We start from the raw sequence: 19557 nt of genomic DNA, 5'->3' as shown, positions 1-19557 counted from the left end.
GATCACGACTGACTGCAGCCTTGACCTCCCAGGCTCAAGGGCTCCTCCTGACTCAGCCCAGCCTCCCAAACAGCTGGGACTACAGGCATGCACCACCATGCCAGGCGAGACCAGGTCTCCCTATGTTGACCAGGCTGGTCTTCAACTCCTGGACTCAAGTGATCCTCCCACCTTGGCATCCCAAAGTGCTGGGATTACAGGCATGAGCCACTACTCCTGGCTGTAATATTTTCAACATACAATGTGCTTATCAGGACATAATCCCATCATAAGTCAAGGAGCATCTATATAAGCTACACTAAAACCCTATGAACTTGCATCAAAACAGACAGATGAAGAATAGAACAGAAAATCCGGAAACACACAAAAGCACATATAAAAATGTATTATGTGGCAAATATTTCATTTCTAAGTGAATGGAGAAAACATGGACTAAATAAATGGTACAAGGACAACCAGTTAATTATTGAGAAAAATAATCATTTAGATCCTTCTTTGACATCTTATATCAGAATAAATTCTGGATGAATTAAAGATCCAAATCTAAAAATTTATTTATTTATGTATTTTTTCCAGCTACTGTAGGCTGCCCGTACAAATCCAAAAATTTAGACTGTAAAAATGCTGGAAGAAAATATAGGTGAATATTTCTACCTTGGAAAGTAACCCTGGCTAAGAATCATCACCATGAAGAAAAAGACCTATCTGATGACACAAAAATAAAAACTTCTATTTTGAAAAAAATACCACAGCAAACTAGAGGAAAATATTTCCCACATAAACACAAAATTAACATTCTTCATATAGAGAGAGCTCATTCAACCCTAATGAGAAACATTTATTTAAAAATAGGTAAAAGAGCTGGACAGATAATTTACACAATAAACACAAATGATAACTATGAAAGGACGTTCTACCTCATTAACAAGCAAAGATATGCAAACCAAAACAACAGCAAGAAACCTGTCTTCTCTGAGATTGACAAATATTAAATTTATGGGTTAAATTCATATTTCTACTACTGGTAAACTACCAATAGGTAACCTTCCTGAAGTATAGTCTGGAAAAACATGCCAAAATTGGAAACATTCATAGACTCTGAACCAGCAATTCACATAGGGAGATAGGTAGCTTTTATACTGCTGGAAGCATCCTTCAGAGTGCCCATTCTGAAGGACAATTTGGCAATGACTATTAAAACTTCAAATGCGGCCGAGTGTGGTGGCTCACACGTGAAATCCAAGCACTTTGGAGGCCAAGGCAGGCGGATCACCTGAGGTCGGGAGTTCAAGACCAGCCTGACCAACATTGTGAAACCCTGTCTTTATTAAAAAAATAAAAAATACATAAAAAATAAAAAACTTCAATGTACAAGTGACATGGTCTATTCTACTTTTCACATTCCACCTACGTGCCCAAGAAAACATTTACAAGGCTATCCATTGCGGTATTACTGTGAATGTAAAAAAGTGGAATTAACCTAAATGCCTACCAGTTAAGGGAAACCTAAACGAACTATGGAACATCCACATTATAGAATTCTATGCCATATCTAAAAGGAATATAGTGAGTACAACATGTAATGATATAGACAGTCTCTAAAACATATTTTAAACAAAAAAAGCAAATTGCACAATGAAACATGCATTTAGTAAGAAAAAAAAGACAAGGAAAGAAAAAAGGAGAAAAGAATAAAAGAAAAGTGAAGGAAGGAAGCAAGCTTATAATTGCTCAAAGAGCCTGGAAGGTTACACATCGAACTGATAATTACGGCTACCTCTAGAGAGGACCTGGAATTAGGGATTATAATTTACAGCTGTAATGATCTAATTTAATATAAGAACATGTCTGTACACTGCATAGTTAAAATGTTTAAAGGAATGAAGAGAAAAAAGTAAAATGCACAAATTGCATGTGCAGGAATATCCACTGTAGCACTGCACTGTAACAGTGAAAAACAGGCAACAACTTAAATATCTACCAGCAATGAATACATTAAATTATACATTTACAGAATAAAATACTAAGTTGGCAGTTCTGGGCACACTGTCTATAAGTTAGCCCTGCCCTGCAAGGAGTAACTAAAAAATAAAAAAAGATAATAGTAATTTATAAATCTCATATTTTATTATTCCTTTCATTCTTTTTTAATGATGTCCCTTGAGTCATGTATAGATACAATTTTTGAGAGATATATATAAATATATCCACAATGCATTGAGAAAAAAAAATTCTAAAACAGTACACGCACCTAAATACATTCTGCTTTTTATAGTATGTGCATACATGTGCCAGTACATGCACCCAAATACATTCTGCTTGTTTTTGTTTTGTTTTGAGATGGAGTCTCACTCTATCACCCAGGCTGGAGTGCAGTGGCGCGATCTTGGCTCACTGCAACCTCTGCCTCCTGGGTTCCAGCAATTCTCCTGTCTCAGCCTCCCAAGTAGCTGAGTACATGCCACCATGCCTGGCTAATTTTTTGTACTTTTAGTAGAGACAGGGTTTCACCATGTTAGCCAGGATGGTCTCGCTCTCCTGACCTCGTGATACATCCACCTCAGTTTCCCAAAGTGCTGGGACTACAGGCGTGAGCCACCACACCCGACCAACATTCTGCTTTTTATAGTATGTGTGTGCATGTGCAGGCAAACATACACTAACATTTTTTGGATATAAATATACTGTTTTCTAAATGGGATTACAGGTGACCACAATTTTTTCTTTTTTTTGGGGGACGGAGTTTTGCTCTTGTTGCCCAGACTGGAGTGCAATGGTGTGCTCTCAGCTCACTGCAACCTCTATCTCCCGGGCTCAAGTGATTCTCCTGCCTCAGCCTCCTGAGTAGCTGGGATTACAGGTGCCTGCCACCATGCCCAGCTAATTTTTTGTATTTTTAGTAGAGACAGGGTTTGACCACGTTGGCCAGACTGGTCTTGAACTAACCTCAGGTGATCTGCCCGCCTCGGCCTCCCAAAGTGCTGGGATTACAGGCGTGAGCCACCGTGCCCAGCCCACAATTTTCTTAATGTACTGCAGTATCTTCTGATGTTTATTGCAACACTACATATTCTTATTCAGAAAAAAAACCATACACATATTTCTTTTTTTTTCTGTTTCTACAAGTTTAAGAGTTTCTAAAGTTCAATATTTACTGTTTGCCTGGCTACCTCAGCCCAGGCACTCTATCAAGCACTCGGGACATGAGTCCAACATGGCCTATGAATACAGGCAATGCTGCTTATCAGGTAAAGTCTGGGTCCTATTACTTCCTCTTCCCCACAGGCCTCCCCCAACACCCACCAACAACCTATACCCCAATATCGTAAAAAATGTCAAAAATATAAACTGCAGAAAAAAATCTTGCCATTCTCTAGAATAATTTCTGATGTTTCCTCTGATTTAAATATTAACAGCAGCTAACAAACCTTTCTCAAAGACTTCATATAGGTAGCAGCTTTTTTCTTATACTGTAGCATGCATTCGGCTGAAAGAGGACTAATGAATCCACTCGCTGCCTTAGGTCCATAGCTCAGTGAAGCAATGAAGTAGTCCAAATTGTTGCTGAAGAAGGATGCAATCTAAATAAAGTGTGACAAGAAAATAGATTTTGTTTTCCAACAATATATCTAAAATATATATCTAATAGTTTTTGCAGTAAAGTTTAAAGATGCTGAGAATGGAAACAGAAATGAAATTTCAACACCTGCCCCAAAGTCCACATTTATTTATTTGAGAATACCTAGGCAATGGTTTATAATAAAAAGAGGACACCAGTATAAATAGTCAGAACAGATTTCTGACATGTCCTTTTGTAGACAATTTCTCTTCTTCCTGAAAACCAAGACCAATTCTGATTTATTCTGTAGGTGACTTTCATGAGCTCTTTACCTCATTAATTTCTACCAGTGCTCTCAAAATATCCATGTTTGGATTTCTAGATTCCATTTGTATTTTAACTTTGAATATTTCATACTCTAACAGAAGATATAACATAGAATCTTGAATATGCAACCTCCATTTAAATTTAATTCTATAAATCTCAATTTATAAATTACAAATACAGAAAAAAAAAGATTGAAAATTCAGTAGACTGCCATTTACAGATTTAACAGTTGTTAACTCTATGTCAGCAGCCACAAAGATCTATGACTATAACTTTGCTCAGCCATGATTTTGAATCTACAGTGTTTGGTAATACTTGTGATAATGTTACCTCTGTGATTTTGCATATTAACAAGTACTTTAAAGTGACTTCAACACGTGTCTTTTCATTGAACCTTTAATAGTAGGTCATGATCACCTGGACCATTAAATACTTAATTTTCACTATAAACTTACCAAAGGGCAAAGGGTAGTTTCTTTTTTTTTTTTTGAGTCGGAGTCACTCTGTTGTCCAGGGTAGAGTGCAGTGGCGCAATCTTGGCTCACCGCCACCTCCACCTCCTGAGCTCAATGATTCTCTTGCCTCAGCCTCCCAAGTAGCTGGGATTACAGGCACCCACCACCACACCTGGCTAATTTTTGTATTTTTAGTAGAGGCAGGGTTTCACCATGTTGGCCAGGCTGATCTTGAGCTCCTGACCTCAGGTGATCCACCCGCCTCGGCCTCTCAAAGTTCTGGGATTACAGGCATGAGCCACTGTGCCCAGCCCAAAGTGCAGTTTCTTTAACAATTCCTTGCTGCGCACAGTGGCTCATGCCTGTAATCCCAGACCTTTGAGAGGCTGAGGCAGGCAGATCACAAGGTCAGTAATTCGAGACCAGCCTGGCCAACATGGTGAAACCCCGATTCTACTAAAAACATAAAAATTAATCAGGTGTGGTGGCACACACCTGTATTCCCAGCTACTCAGGGGGCTGAGACAGGAGAATCCCTTGAACCTGGAGTTGGAGGTTGCAGTGAGCCAAGACCATACCATTGCACTCCAGCCTGGGTGACGGAGTGAGACTCCCTCTCAAAAAAAAAAAAAAAAAAATCTGATAAGCCAGGTGCGGTGGCTCACACCTGTAATCCCAACTTTGAGAGGCTGAGGTGGGAGTACTGCTTGAGTGCAGGAGTTTAAGACGAGCCCGGGCAACAAGGAAAGACTTCATCTCTACAAAACTGAAAAATTAGCCAGGCATGGTGGTGTGCATCTGCGGTCCCAGCGACTTGGGAGGCTCAGGTACGAGGCTTCACTGCAGCCTCAACCTCCTGGGCTCAAGCAATCCTCTTACCTTAGCCTCTCAAGCAGCTGGGACACCATCATAATTGGCTGATTTTTAAATTTTGTAGACATGAGGTCTTGCCGTGTTGCCCAGGCTGGTCTTGAATTCCTGGGCTCAAGCAATACTCTCACCTCAGCCAAATGTTTTGGCCAGAAAAGTTACAGTCTTGTATACATTAAAGAATACTGTATTTTGATAAATTTTAAAAAGTGATTTGTAAAACAGAGTATTCTACTTTGGCAAAAAATTGCTCAAAAATTAATCACTAATGGTCTAAAAGGTTATATTTTTCACTGATATTTTACTATATCAAATGAAATTCTGTATTAGGTGTTATTCAATAAAGTGAGGATTCCAAAAATCTTGGGCTATATAGTCCTTGTGAATGACATGGATACACGCAGTGTTTGCATTTGGATCATGGTAGTATATTGTAAGGTTTATTTTCTTTCCTCTTTCTAATAGTTCTACATTTTCCAAACTTTCTTTAATATGAATATACTATACTTTCCTACTGGGTTCTTAAGGAAATTACAAACTGTAAAATTAGATTAATCAAATCATATCAGCTAAGTATTTAATATTAAGCTGACACCAACTAATGTTAGTTCAAATATTTTAGTTGAAAACCATTTATTAACATTTCAGAGTGAAGATCAGATACCTTTCCTTGAGATGACATTCTATGGTTTCAGGCAAAGTAAAGCTAAAATAAACTATGAAATATACCATATTTCAGAGTTCTCATTAAAGTTGGCAAATACAGAGACTCATATAATACCAATGTTCTCTCTTTTCAGAATTTTTCTCAACTGAATCAAGTTAGGATTATTCTCAGAAAGCATCTGGCATGCCATGGATGAAGGAGGTGAAAGAGGAGGCAATGGGGATGGTCCTCGGCTCAGGAATCCTGTCCACACAGATCTAAGCTGACAGAATCTAAAGATAACATGTTTTAATCATGACCCCAAGCTATAGCAAGTGGTCACAAGACTAGTCTAACTGTGGAAAAGATGACACTGGAATGTCTAACATGATCTGTGATTATTTCTGACTATTCTAAATCACTTGAAGAAAATTTGTTCCTATTATGGTCAGTCTGTCAGAAGCAGAATAGTATATAAATACAGATACAGAGATAAGCATTTCCTTTGGAAATCATGCTGAGTCTGCTGAAATAAAAGGGCTAAGATAGTTCTGAATACAGTCCTTTTGGTTTCATACATATAGGAAGTTCTCAGAGAAATCTCAATCATTAAAGGTGTTGATGACAGATACATGAACACACAATCTGAGAATATAACTTCTGCTGAAATAGAAATATCCATGATGAAAAGATTTTTTTTTTTTTTTGAGATAGGATTTTCTTGCTCTGTCACCCAGGCTAGAGTGCAGTGGCTCAAACACGGCTCACTACAGCCTCAACCTCCTGGGCTCAAGCAATCCTCCAACCTCAGCCTCCAAAGTAGCTGGGACCACAGATGCACATCACCATGCTTGGCTAATTTTTTAATTTTGTAGAGATGAGGTCTTGACATGTTGCCCAGGTTCTTCTTGAAATCCTGGGCTCAAGCAATACTCCTGCCTCAGCCTCTCAAAGTGCTGGGATAACAGGTGTGAGCCACCGCACCTGGCTTATCAAAGGATTCTTAAAGAAACTGCTCTTTGGTCAGTTTATAGTGAAAATTAAGTATTAAATAATCCATGACCTACCATTAAAGATTCAATGAAAAGACACATGTTGAAGTCACTTTAAAGTACTTGTTAAGATAAAAAACCACAGAGGTAGCATTATCACGAGAATTACAAAAAACAAACATACAAAAACACTAGGAGAGAAAAAAACAAAATATTAATGGAATGTATATTGTGGTGGGTTTGTTTTCTGTTTTTGTATGTGCACAGTGTTCTATATGACCCTTCATATACATAAGGATCTATATTGAGACTACCTAGAATCTTCTAATCATCCAATACTGCATTAAAACATAAACAGGGAGTGATCTATGCACTCAAGACAAATGCTAAACCGTCACTGTCACATGGTTTTAAACATTAGGTAGGGAAGCAGCATGCAGTACATGTGCCTATAGTCCCTGCCACCGAGGAAGCTCCCTTGAGTCCAGGAGTTTGAGTCAAGCCTGGCAACATAGCAAGAGACCCCTCTCTTAAAATAATAACAGTAAGTCAGAGCAAATACTGGGTAGAAAGCAGAGGAAAGGGAGACAACTTTATTTTACAAAAAAGCCTTATATTCCAAAATCCTTTTACAGTTCTATTTTCCTATCTCATTCAGAAAAAAAATCACATATTTAAGAATTTTAACATCAATATAGGCCAGAAAAGAATTACCTTTCCTGCTCCATTTGTTAATGCCACTACTGATGACAGGATACAATCATTAGTTGTTACCAGCTTCTGTGTTGCTGTTGGAAGTTCATGCTCTATTGTAGCTTTCTGACTATAATGTTTGGAAATATCTATAAAAGCAATTAAATGAAAACTGATTATTATCTAATCATTATTATCTATATATAAGTCACATACAGATAACCAGCCCATTCACTTCTCATATCTACTCCTCTAAATTTATAAAGTAAATTTGACAAAGAACCGTCTTAAATGTCAGGATTGCACTGAATATCAATTAGGTCACAAATCTACATGGAAAGAACAGAGAGAAGTAAGGATCACTGAAAACATCTTGGCTGTCTCTACTACAGTCACCAGCTCACAGGTTTGATTCCCACATCTGAGTATTAATTCTAACATTGAGTAAATGATCCTCACCAGTATTTCCCAGTTTAAAACCACTGTTTTGATAGTGTAACAGGCACTAAGGAGAAATTATCTTGTACTTATATGAACAACCCATGAGGCTGGAACAGAATAGACAGCACAACCACAGTGTCTCACAATCCTTACTGGACCATAGCTAGTTTTCTAGTGCACACCCTAATTAGCAATGAGAAATATCTGCACAGCCAAATAAGGATTGGATACTCCAACGTCTGGCTTCCTGTGCTACCATCTCCAGTCCAAGAATATTACAATACAGGCCTGTGGTTAGGAAAGCAAAGAAGAGGAATATATATACACATATATAGTAATTATATTATCTATAATTGTACATATTAATATACACAATTAGCACATATTAACGTACACACTTGTAATTATATATATTTAAATTACAAAACATGAACATTTTATAGCAATTCTGTACATACAGAACATCATTTATTCAGAATCAAGAAATTTAGCTGATTTTAGACTACAGATAATTAATGGAGGAAATAAGACTATTTGGAAAGAAATAGTATTTGAGATTTAACCTGACATGATCATGATATTTTAACTCAAAATTAGTATGGTTCATGAATGAGATTATTTTCACTAACATTTTAAAACTAGGCTAGAGAATTTTAAAATTATTAATATATTCCTATATTTATATATACTTGTATAAATACACCTTTAATTGAGGATAGTTTTAAACTTATAGAAAAGTTATGGCATTTCATTATACCATTTAGCCAGTTTTTCCTATTGTTAACATATTACATTACTGTGGTACAGTTTTCACAGAAAAGGAACTAACCAATTGGCACATTACTATTTTTTTTTTTTTTTGAGACAGGGTCTTGCTCTGTTGCCCAGGCTGGAGTGCAGTGGAGCAATCTTGGCTCACTGCAATCTCCACCTCCCGGGTTCAAGCGATTCTCCTCCCTTAGCCTCCCAAGTAGCTAGGACTACAGGTGTGTGCCACCACATCCAGCTAATTTTTTTGTATTTTTATTAGAGAAGGGGTTTCACCATGTTAGTCAAGCTGGTCTCGAACTCCTGACCTCGTGATCTGCCCACCTCAGCTTCCCAAAGTGTTGAGATTACAGGCGTGAGCCACTGTGCCTGGTGGCACATTACTATTACATTCAATATATTTTTGAAAAGAAATGATTATCCTCAATATAGTCATAAGATATCCAAGTGTATAAAAATTCAATTAGGATGCTGAATGCTTTTTTGTTATGTTTGTTTTTTATATTTTATTTTAGAGTCAGGGAGTACATGTGCAGGTTTGTTACATGGGCATGTTGTGTAATGCTGGGGTTTGGGCTTCTATTGAGTCCATCACCCAAACGGTAAACATAGTAGTGGGATTGTTAATACCTAGTAGTAGGATTGCTGGGTCGAATGGTAGTTCTATGTTTTGAACTCTAAAAATCTCCAAACTGCTTTTCATAGCTGTTGAACTAATTTACATTTCCACCAACAGTCTATAAGTACTGAATGCTTTCTGTATACTGAACTTCCTCATCCCTAACAGACATTTTCTTTCTACAGATCAGAGACAGTTTTACTCAATATTTTACTGGAAGTATACAATGTTATAATACAATTTGGTTGGTTGGCCATCTTGGTTGATGGTAAGTAATTAAGGTACTCATGAAAAAACTACAATACTAAGAACAATGCTATTGTAGCTTGATTATAGTCATTCTTGAAATCAAAATGTTTACTCTTGGCTGGAAGCAGTGGCTTATGCCTGTAATCCAGCACTTTGGGAGACCAAGGTGGGTGGACCACTGGAGGCCAGGAGTTCAAGACCAGCCTGGCCAACATGGCAAAAATATAATGTCTCTACTAAAAATTCAAAAATTACCTGGGTGAGGTGGCCATGTGCCTGTAATCCCAGCTACTCGAGTGTCTGAGGCACGAAAATTGCTCGAACCCAGGAGTGGGAGGTTGCAGTGAGCCAAGATTATGCCACTGCACTCCAGCCTGGGCAACAGAGCAAGACTCAGTCTCAAAATAAATAAATAAATAAATGTTTATTCTTTTAGTACAAACATTTAAATTATTTAGAGTGTTTCTTGACATTAAATTTTAACTCCAAAATGTACAAAAGAATCATGTGACTGAGACCACAGATTTATTTTTCCTTTCATGTTTCCTATGAGTCTACCCAACTTTAGACCTCTGAGACCAAAGATCAGACAATTCTCACTTAGAATATGTTCCTTGAAAAGGCTGTATTTTTAGCACAACCCCCAAATGCTTAAGGAGTCGAGTAATCAAAGGAGGCAGAAGAATCCAGTTTGTTGGCATAGGATGCTTTATTAGAAGGACAGAAGCATGGTCTTGGGTGGCTGCAAAACAGATCTCTGCATGGCAACCCCTGAAATGCAGGGCTTCTATCTTGGGGAAAAAGTATGTGTGTTCTGGAAGGAACGTGTGGGTGGCTACAGAAGTCATAGCCTAAGATTTTTGCTATAGCGTCAAAGGTTGTTTTGAAGGAATCTTACAGTGAACAGGTATTACTATATAAAGAGTAATACATTAGGCTGGGCATGGTAGTTCATCCTGTAATCCCAGCACTTTGGGAAACCAAGGCAGAAGGATCACTTGAGCCCAGGAGTTTGAGATCAGACTAGGAAACATAGAAAGACCCCACCTCTATAAAAAAGAAATTTAAAAAAATAAAAAAAAAGAAAGAAATTTAAAAAAATAAAATATGACATTTTGGAGGTATTCCCAGATTCAGGGTTAGTCAGAAGTTACATGGTAGATTAGCATTTAAAATAAAGACACTGTGGGCCAAGTGTGGTGGCTTACACCTGTAATCCCAGCACTTTGGGTTGGAACGATGTGCACTTTGTTCTGTTTCTCATTGTATTTTACAAGGAAGAGGGTAGAGAAGGGTAAAATACTATGTGCACTATTTTGCTAAATGAATTTATAAAGCAGTACAAGTCCGAATGTGATGCCTCTAGCTTTATTCTTTGTGCTGTTTGCTTGGGCTATTCAGGCCAACTTAGAATATGTTCCTTGAAAAGGCTGTATTTGCAACGCAACCCCTAAATGCTGAGGGAGCCGAGAAATCAAAGGAGGAGGCAGATGAATCCAGTTTGTTGGCATAGGATGCTTTATTATGAGGAACTTACAGACAGAAGCATGGTCTTGGTTGGCTGCAAAACAGAAACCCTTTTTCGGTTTCCTGTGAATTTTAGGATTTTTTTTTTAACTCTCATAGAAAAATAACATTGGGCCGGGTGCAGTGGCTCATGCCTGTAATCCTAGCACTTTGACAGACTGAGGCAGGAGGATCACTTGAGGTCAGGAGTTCGAGACCAGCCTGGCCAACACGGCAAAACCCCGACTCTACTAAAAATACAAAAAAAATTAGCTGGCATGGTGGAGTACACCTGTAGTCCTAACTACTTAGGAGGTTGAGGCAGGGGAATTGCTTGAACCTGGGAGGCAGAAGTTGCAGTGAGCCAAGATTGCACTACTGTGCTCCACCCTGGGTGACAGAGTGATATCCCGTCTCAAAAAAAAAAAAAAAGGAGTATCTTTATTTTAAAGAAAATGTGGTACATATGCACCATGGAAATACTATGCAGCCTTAAAAAGGAACGAGATCAAGTCCTTTGCAGGGACATGGATGGAGACAGAAGCCATTATCCTCAGCAAACTAACACAGGAACAGAAAATCAATACCGCATGTTCTCACTTGTAAATGGGAACTGAATGATGAGAATGCTGGGGAACAAGACACACTGGGTCCTGATGGAGGGTGGAGGATGGGAGGAGGGAGAGCATCAGGAAGAACAGCAAATGGATACTGGGCTTAATATCTAGGTGATGGGATGATCTGTGCAGCTAATCACCATGGCACATGTTTAACTATATAACAAACCTGCACATCCTGCACATTTACCCCTGAACTTAAAATAAAAGTTGGGGGAAAAGAAAGTCTTCTGATGATGTGTATACATACTAAAGTTTGGGAAACATTGGTCTATATATTTTCATAACTAGAACTACAGACTATACTATAGCCACTTTAGAATAAAGTAGGAATCATAAAAAAAAAAAGAGTGTCTTTATTTATTTTTATTTTTTTTCTTTTAATTCTTTTTTTTTTTTAAGACAGGGTTTCACCATGTTGGTCAGGCTGGTCTTGAACTCCTGACCTCAGGTGATCTGCCCATCTTGGCCTCCAAAGTGCTTGGATTACAGGCGTGAGCCACCACGCCCAGCTGAGTGTCTTTATTTTTAAATACTAATCCTCCATGTAACTTCTGGCTAACCCTGAGTCTGGGAATACCTTCAAAATGTCTAGTTGATATATCACTCTTCATATAAAAACATGTATTCACTATAAGTTTCCTCCAAACCACCCTTGATACTGTTACAAAAATCACAGGCTGTGATGCTCTACCCAGCTACACATTCTTTCCAGAGTATATGTACTTTTCCCTCAAGATATAAGCCCTGAGTCTGGAAGGTTGCAGTATGAAGATCTTCCTGTCTTATAACTGCCCCCAAGACCATTCTTCTGCCTATAAGCTCCCCCAACAAATTACCCTATACCAACAAATGGGATTTATCTGCCTCCTTCTTTGGTTTCTCAGCTCCTTCAACATTTGGGGGTGACTTTACATATACTCCTCTTTTTTTTTTTTGGGGACGGAGTTTCGCTCGTTACCCAGGCTGGAGTGCAATGGCACGATCTCGGCTCACTGCAACCTCCGCCTCCTGGGTTCAGGCAATTCTCCTGCCTCAGTCTCCTGAGTAGCTGGGATTACAGGCATGTGCCACAATGCCCAGTTAATTTTTTGTATTTTTAGTAGAGATGGGGTTTCACCATGTTGACCAGGATGGTCTCGATCTCTTGATCTCATGATCCACCCGCCTCGGCCTCCCAAAGTGCTGGGATTACAGGCGTGAGCCACCGCACCCGGCACATATACTCCTCTTTTACCAAACAAAATGCCACTTGTTGAATGATTAAGTCACTCCTGTTTTAATTCCATGTAAGATACACATTTTTATAAATCCCTGTTTACCCTGAGACCAATCTATCAACCCATAGATTAAGAATCCCTGGCCGGGTGCGGTGGCTCATGCCTGTAATCCCAGCACTTTGGGAGGCCGAGGCGGGTGGATCACGAGGTCAAGAGATCAAGACCATCCTGGCCAACATGGTGAAACCCCGCCTCTATTAAAAATACAAAAATTAGCCGGGCCTTTGGCACACGCCTGTAGTCCCAGCTACTCGGGAGGCTGAGGTGGAAGAATCGCTTGAACCCAGGAGGTGGAGGTTGCAGTGAGCCGAGACTGTGCCACTGCAATCCAGCCTGGCGACAAAGCAAGTCTCCATCTCAAAAAAAAAAAAAAAGAATTCCTTATCCAGGCCGGGCATGGTGGCTCACACCTGTAATCCCAGCACTTTGGGAGGCTGAGGCAGGCAGATCACAAGGTCAGGAGATCGAGACCATCCTGGTTAACATGGTGAAACCCCGTCTCTACTAAAAATACAAAAATTAGCTTGGTGTGCTGGCATATGCCTGTAATCCCAGCTACTTGGGAGGCTGAGGCAGGGGAATCACTTGAACCCAGGAGGAAGAGGTTGCAGTGAGCTGAGATCGTGCCACTGCACTCCAGCCTGGGTGACAGAGTGAGACTCCATCTCAAAAAAAAAAAAAAGAATCCCTTATCCAAAAGGCTTAGGCCCAGCAGGGTTTTGGACTTCAGATTTCTTCAGATTTTGGAATATTTGCACATACATAAGAAGGTATCTTGGGGACGGGATCCAAGTCTAAATACGAAATTCATTTATGTTTCATATATACCATATACATATAGCCTGAAGGTAATTTTGTACGATATTTTTAATAATTTTGTGCATGAAACTAAGTTTTGACTGCAACTTTATCATGTCATGTGAGGACAAATGTGGAGCTTTCCTCTTGTGGTGTCATGATGGTACTTGAAAAGCTTCAGATTTTGAAGAATTTTGGATTTCAGATTTCCATATTAAGGATGCTCAACCTCTATTAGCATAGGAAAATGTATTATTATTTTTATTTTATTGTTTCATTTTGTAGAGATAGAGTCTCCCTATTTTTCCCAGGCTAGTCTCAAAGTCCTGGGCTCAAGCGATCTTCCCACTCGGTCTCCCAAAATGCTGGGATTATAGGCATGAGCTACTGCGCCCAGCCAGCAGAGGAAAAATTTTAAAACAAAACTAAAAAACTTGTAGACACAGAGGTACTTGTGGTTTCAATGGCCTGGTTCTAGGTTAAGTAAAGTTCTGGAACTGAGGACTATGACTAAATCTCAGCTCCTCAAACCAAAAGCTGCACAGGAAAAAAGCACCATCTCTTGGGTTTTCTATAGATCAAACTAAGTTCTGCAGGACTAGAGTTGAATATTGTTAACTGCTACACATACTGCCTATCTAAGTTGTGATTTCTGAAACCAAGCCTAATTCTGTAAGTACAGGAACTTTCAAAGTTCCTTATAATTGGGTCCAGGCACAGTGGCTCACACCTGTAGTCCCAGCACTTTGGGAGGCTAAGGCAGATGGATCACCTGAGGTCAGGAGTTCAAGACCAGCCTGGCCAACATGGTGAAACCCCATCTCTACTAAAAATATAAAAATTAGTTGGGCACGGTGGTGCACACCTGTAATCCCAGCTACTCGGGAGGCTGAGGGAGGAGAATCACTTGAACCCAGGAGGTGAAGGTTGCAGTGAGCCAAGATCGCACCACTACACTCCAGCCTGGGTGACAAAGCAAAACTCAATCTCAAAAAGATAAAACAAAATAACGTTCCTTATAATTGAATACAAGCCACAGAAAAGCCCATACTCTAGACTGAATGGTAAACTGATGTTGGGTAATACTGCTGAGATGAAGAATGAACCCCCGTGCCATAGATTAGGTGCCCCCCATATATTTCTCTTATCCATGTTCTGAAACACAGCTTTAAGTTTTTAAAAATTATTCTCTGTGCAATTAGTAATTGGTCACTAATTGTTAACTAAACACAATGAATCATCTAGACACCTGGACTATTTCCAGTAGTCCTTAGTGATTGCTCCTGCTCCTTTCTCCTTCCCCTCCTTTCCCTACCCTAACAGTCTCTAAAAGGAAAAGAAAGGGAAAAAAACCTAGAGGCAATTGCAAAGTTGTAGATTAGTCAGGACTCAGAATCACACACTAAGAAGCATATGAAATGCTTTAAAAAGTTCCCCTCTGCCTTTCGGACTATATTCTTAGGAACACAGAAGCAATTGAAAGCTGACCAAAGTGTAAAATCAGACTTTCATTTCTTAAGGCTATGCCCAACAAGACAAATTTTAAAAAGGCATTTAAAACATTAAAATGCACAGGATGGTGGAAAGTTAGTGTATTCTTTCTGGGGACTTGAAGCCTTAGTTTCCTCAATTCTTTTGTGCTTGGGGTCTAAGAAGTACAACGTATTTTGCTAAAGGCCTCTGAATAGCATGTCTGGTTTTGTACAATTCACACACCTGCCTGAAGTCAGTGTAATGTATTTGTGATTAAAGGACTGTATACAAGGATTTCTCTTCAGTACTTTGTTTACCTCCAGAAATAAAGCAGATGGGAAAAGCAGAAGGCAGTGAGCTGTGCACTCAACATAAGCCAAATGCTACTAAGCCTTTATCTGGGGTCTGTTACCCTTGGCAATGTTTGCTTAAATCTTATTCAGGCAGATCGAAGAAAGTGGGGCAAAGGTTTTAAGCTTATGTTCTTTTTCAAGGCTCACCTTTCATAACGTCATGAAATCCATGCAGAGCAGCACCAACATTCGTTAAGACAGAACTGTAGTTTGTCCGAAGTAGTCCATCTGGCTCTGTACCTAGGAAATCAAAATCACAAATCTAAGCATTTTCCTGAAAAATGGACTGCCTACTGTATCCCTCTACTTTTGGGAAGATAGAGAATGAAGACTGCTTGTAATGTGTTAGAAATAATGGCTCTTAAAATCTTGGCAGATACATTCAGACATAATAGTGATAAACATAAACACATATAACTGATTTGAATCTCCTATGTCCACAAATATTTTTTAATGGTTGTGAAACAAAATTAAGTCGTTAAGCAGGATTAAGTCTGTCATGATTCTTTGTAAAATGAAATTCTCTGTGAATTTTTATCTTGTTACTATATAACAGATTTTGTTCTACTTCTGCCATGTCAGCATGAGGAGCTCTATGGACCGGCTTGCTCTCCACAAAACTGGTAAAATTTACAAAAAGGACAATCACTTAAAGTCTCTGGAAATGGTTCTAAGAGCAACACAGCACATGATTTACTCAAGAAAATCTCTAACAGCTCAGTAAGAACACTGAGAGTCTATGGTATTTAAACCAAGAATCACTACCTCCCTCCACCAGCTCAGGGAGACAGAAACTCCATTCCCAATAGGTATAGCCAAGAACACAGGACTTCCTCTCTCCCAACTCCCAGAGAGGTATGGATTTCTCCTCTTGCCCCCAGCTACCTGTTGTTGACGCTAAGATCTGGGCAAGTGTGGACAGTGGGAAACATTCCCTTCTTACACTCAGCCCCTACTCCTAGGATGGAGGCTCTACCTTGGGCATGATGCTGCGAAGAAAAGTGGGGCCCTGGTCACCCTTGCCCCAGTTCATCAACAGGAGTTCCACACTGAAAGAGGTAGACCAGGGAGATCTGTGGCTGCTGCCCTACCCTCCCCCTCCACTAACTGCTCAGTTTCTAACAAGGGTGTGTCACTTAGAGAAAAGTATGGCCACTGTCCCCAGCCCCGAGATTTAGTCCAGGAGATAAGCAAGCTTTAAAACAAGAGCTCTGAATCTCTTCTTAAGGAACTGATTTAATGTGTAATAGTGTGTGGAAAAGTTCAAGCCTAAGGGTGTACTCTAAAAAATTATAGCTGTAGTGAAAGCAATGAAGAAAAAATTGGTAGATTTATTAGAGATGTAAGTTAAACTGTGGGCTAGCTTGTTCACCAGAGAGAACCAGAAACAGAAATGGCTAAGAAGAGCCCTCCTGGGGTCAGAATGAAACTCAAACACTAACCTCAAAAAGCTACATCTGCTAGGTATACACTAGGTCTATAACTATACCTGTGAAAGAGCCCAAACTGAATTGATATCCTGAGTAGACAATTTATGCTCTATGGCATTTTGAAAATGAGAGCAATCAATCAGCAATCAGTGGAGCTTAAACCAGGGTGTGATCAGGAAAGGAGACGATGAAGGAGAGCCATGTCTCCATCATCATACCAGGGTGACTGTGTACATCTCAAGGCTGAATCCTCTGAGAAGCATCATGGCACAAAACTTATATGCTGAAAACTAGAAGATGTGTTTAAGGAAATTAAAGAGCTACATAAATGGAAAAACATATACTATGTTCATGAATCAGATAACTTAAGCTTAGATGGCAATATTCCCTGTATTAATTTCCTAGGGCTGCTGTAATGAAGTACCACAAACAAGGTGGCTTAAAACAACAGAAATTTATTCTCTCACAGTTCTAGAGGCCAGAAGTCCAAAACCAAGGTGTTGGCAGGGTCACACTCTCTCCAAATGTCTGAAGGGAGAATTATTTCCTACCTCTTCCAGCTTCTGTTGGCCCTACATGTTACTTGGCTGTGGCAGCATAACTCCAATCCCTATGTCTGTCTTCATATGACCTTCCCCCTTGTGTCTCTGTCTCCAAATTCTTTGTGTCTCTCCAAATCTCTCTCTCCTTATAAGGATCCCATTCTCTGGATCTGGTACTCTCCTTAATCCAGTATGACCTCATCTTAATTTGATGACATCTGCAGAGATGCTACTTCCACATGAGATCACATATATGGGTACTGAAAGTCAGAACTCCACATATTACACTGGGGGACACAATTCAACCCACAACCCTCCCCAAAATGATCTACAAGTTCAATGCAATCCCTATGAGAATTCCAACTGACTTCTTTGTAGAAATCAACACAAGAGGATTTTAAAATTCATACAGGATTGTAAGGGACCTCAAATAATCAAAACAATCTTGAAAAAGAAGAACAAAGTAGGAAGTCTTATAATTCCTGATCTCAGAATTTGCTATAAAGCAACAATCATCAGGATATTATGGTACTGGTGTAGGACAGATCAATGAAACAGATCTGAGAGTCCAGAAATAAATCCATACATCTACAGTCAACTGATTCTCCACAAGGGTACACAGACCGTTCAGTAAGAATACACTTTTCAACAAATGGTGCTGGGACAACTGCATAGCCACAGGCAAAAGATGAAGTTGTACCCTTACCTTGCACCATATACAAAAATTAACTCAAAATGAGACTGGGTGTGGTGGCTTACACCTGTGATCCCAGCACTTTGGGAGGATGAGGCAGGCAGATCACCTGAGGTTAGGAGTTTGAGACCAGCCTGGTCAACGTGGTAAGACCCCATCTCTACTAAAAATGCAAAAATTAGCCAAGCACAGTGGCACATGCCTGTAGTCCCAGTCACTCAGGAGGCTGAAGCAGGAGACTTGCTTGAATCCACGAGGTGGAGGTTGCAGTGAGCTGAGATCACGCCATTGCACTCCAGCCTGAGCGACAGAGCAACACACTATCTAAAAAATAAAAAAAATTGGGCCAGGCATGGTGGCTCATGCCTACAATCCCAGCACTTTGGGATGCAGAGGCAGGCAGATCATGAGGTCAGGAGATGGAGACCATCCTGGCTAACGGTGAAACCCCATCTCTACAAAAAATACAAAAATTAGCTGGGCGTGGTGGCACACGCCTGTAGTCCCAGCTACTTGGGAGGCTGAGGCAGGATAAGTGCTTGAACCTGGGTTCATCGGAGGTTGCAGTGAGCCAAGATCGTGCCACTGCACTCCAGCCTGGCGACACAGCAAGACTCCATCTCAAAAATAAATAAAATTAAATTAACTCAAAGTGAATCATAAACCTAAGTGTAAGAGTTAAAACTATAAGTCTTAGAAGAAAACATAGGAGTAAGTCTTCTTCATAACCTCAGATTTGACAGCGGATTCTTTTTTTTTTTTTTTTTTTTGAGACAGAGTTTCGCTTTTGTTGCTCAAGCTGGAGTGCAATGGCACCATCTCAGCTCACAGTAACCACCTCTCAAGTTTAAGCAATTCTTCTGCCTCAGCTTCCCAAGTAGCTGGGATTACAGGCATGTGCCACCATGCCTGGCTAATTTGTTTTCGTATTTTTAATAGAAACAGGGTTTCACCATGTTAGCCAGGCTGGTCTTGAACTCCTGACCTCATATGATCTACCTGCCTTGGGCTCCCAAAGTGCTGGGATTACAGGCATGAGCCACCAAACCTGGCCAATAGTGGATTCTTGGCTATGTATGACATCAAAACCATCAGCAACAAAAACAAAAATGGACAATTGGACTTCATCAAAATTAAACACTTTTGTTCCTCAAAGGACACTATCAAGAAAGTTAGAAGACAACCTATAAAATGGAAGAAAATACTGCAAATCATACATCCAACAAGGGACTTGTATCTATAACA

The 19557-nt window shown here is 39.7% G+C and overlaps 1 protein-coding gene across 2 annotated transcripts in view; it reads right to left on the bottom strand.

Annotated features, from left to right (window-relative positions):
- PPP1R21 (protein phosphatase 1 regulatory subunit 21) overlaps positions 1 to 19557 on the bottom strand; it is a 78210-nt gene that overhangs the window by 23663 nt on the left and 34990 nt on the right. For both annotated transcript variants that reach the window (XM_012465469.2, XM_064364061.1), the window contains exons 13-15: positions 15794 to 15886; positions 7564 to 7691; positions 3429 to 3581 (exon numbers count right to left, since the gene is read on the bottom strand). In XM_012465469.2, coding sequence (XP_012320892.2) covers positions 3429 to 3581; positions 7564 to 7691; positions 15794 to 15886 — 374 coding nt within the window. The remainder of the gene's footprint in view (positions 1 to 3428; positions 3582 to 7563; positions 7692 to 15793; positions 15887 to 19557) is intronic.

Source organism: Aotus nancymaae, unplaced genomic scaffold, assembly GCF_030222135.1.
Source record: "Aotus nancymaae isolate 86718 unplaced genomic scaffold, 86718_ANA_hifiasm-v0.15.2.pri h1tg000057l, whole genome shotgun sequence".
Lineage (NCBI taxonomy): Eukaryota > Metazoa > Chordata > Mammalia > Primates > Aotidae > Aotus > Aotus nancymaae.
This window is presented reverse-complemented; position numbering and strand designations above follow the sequence as displayed.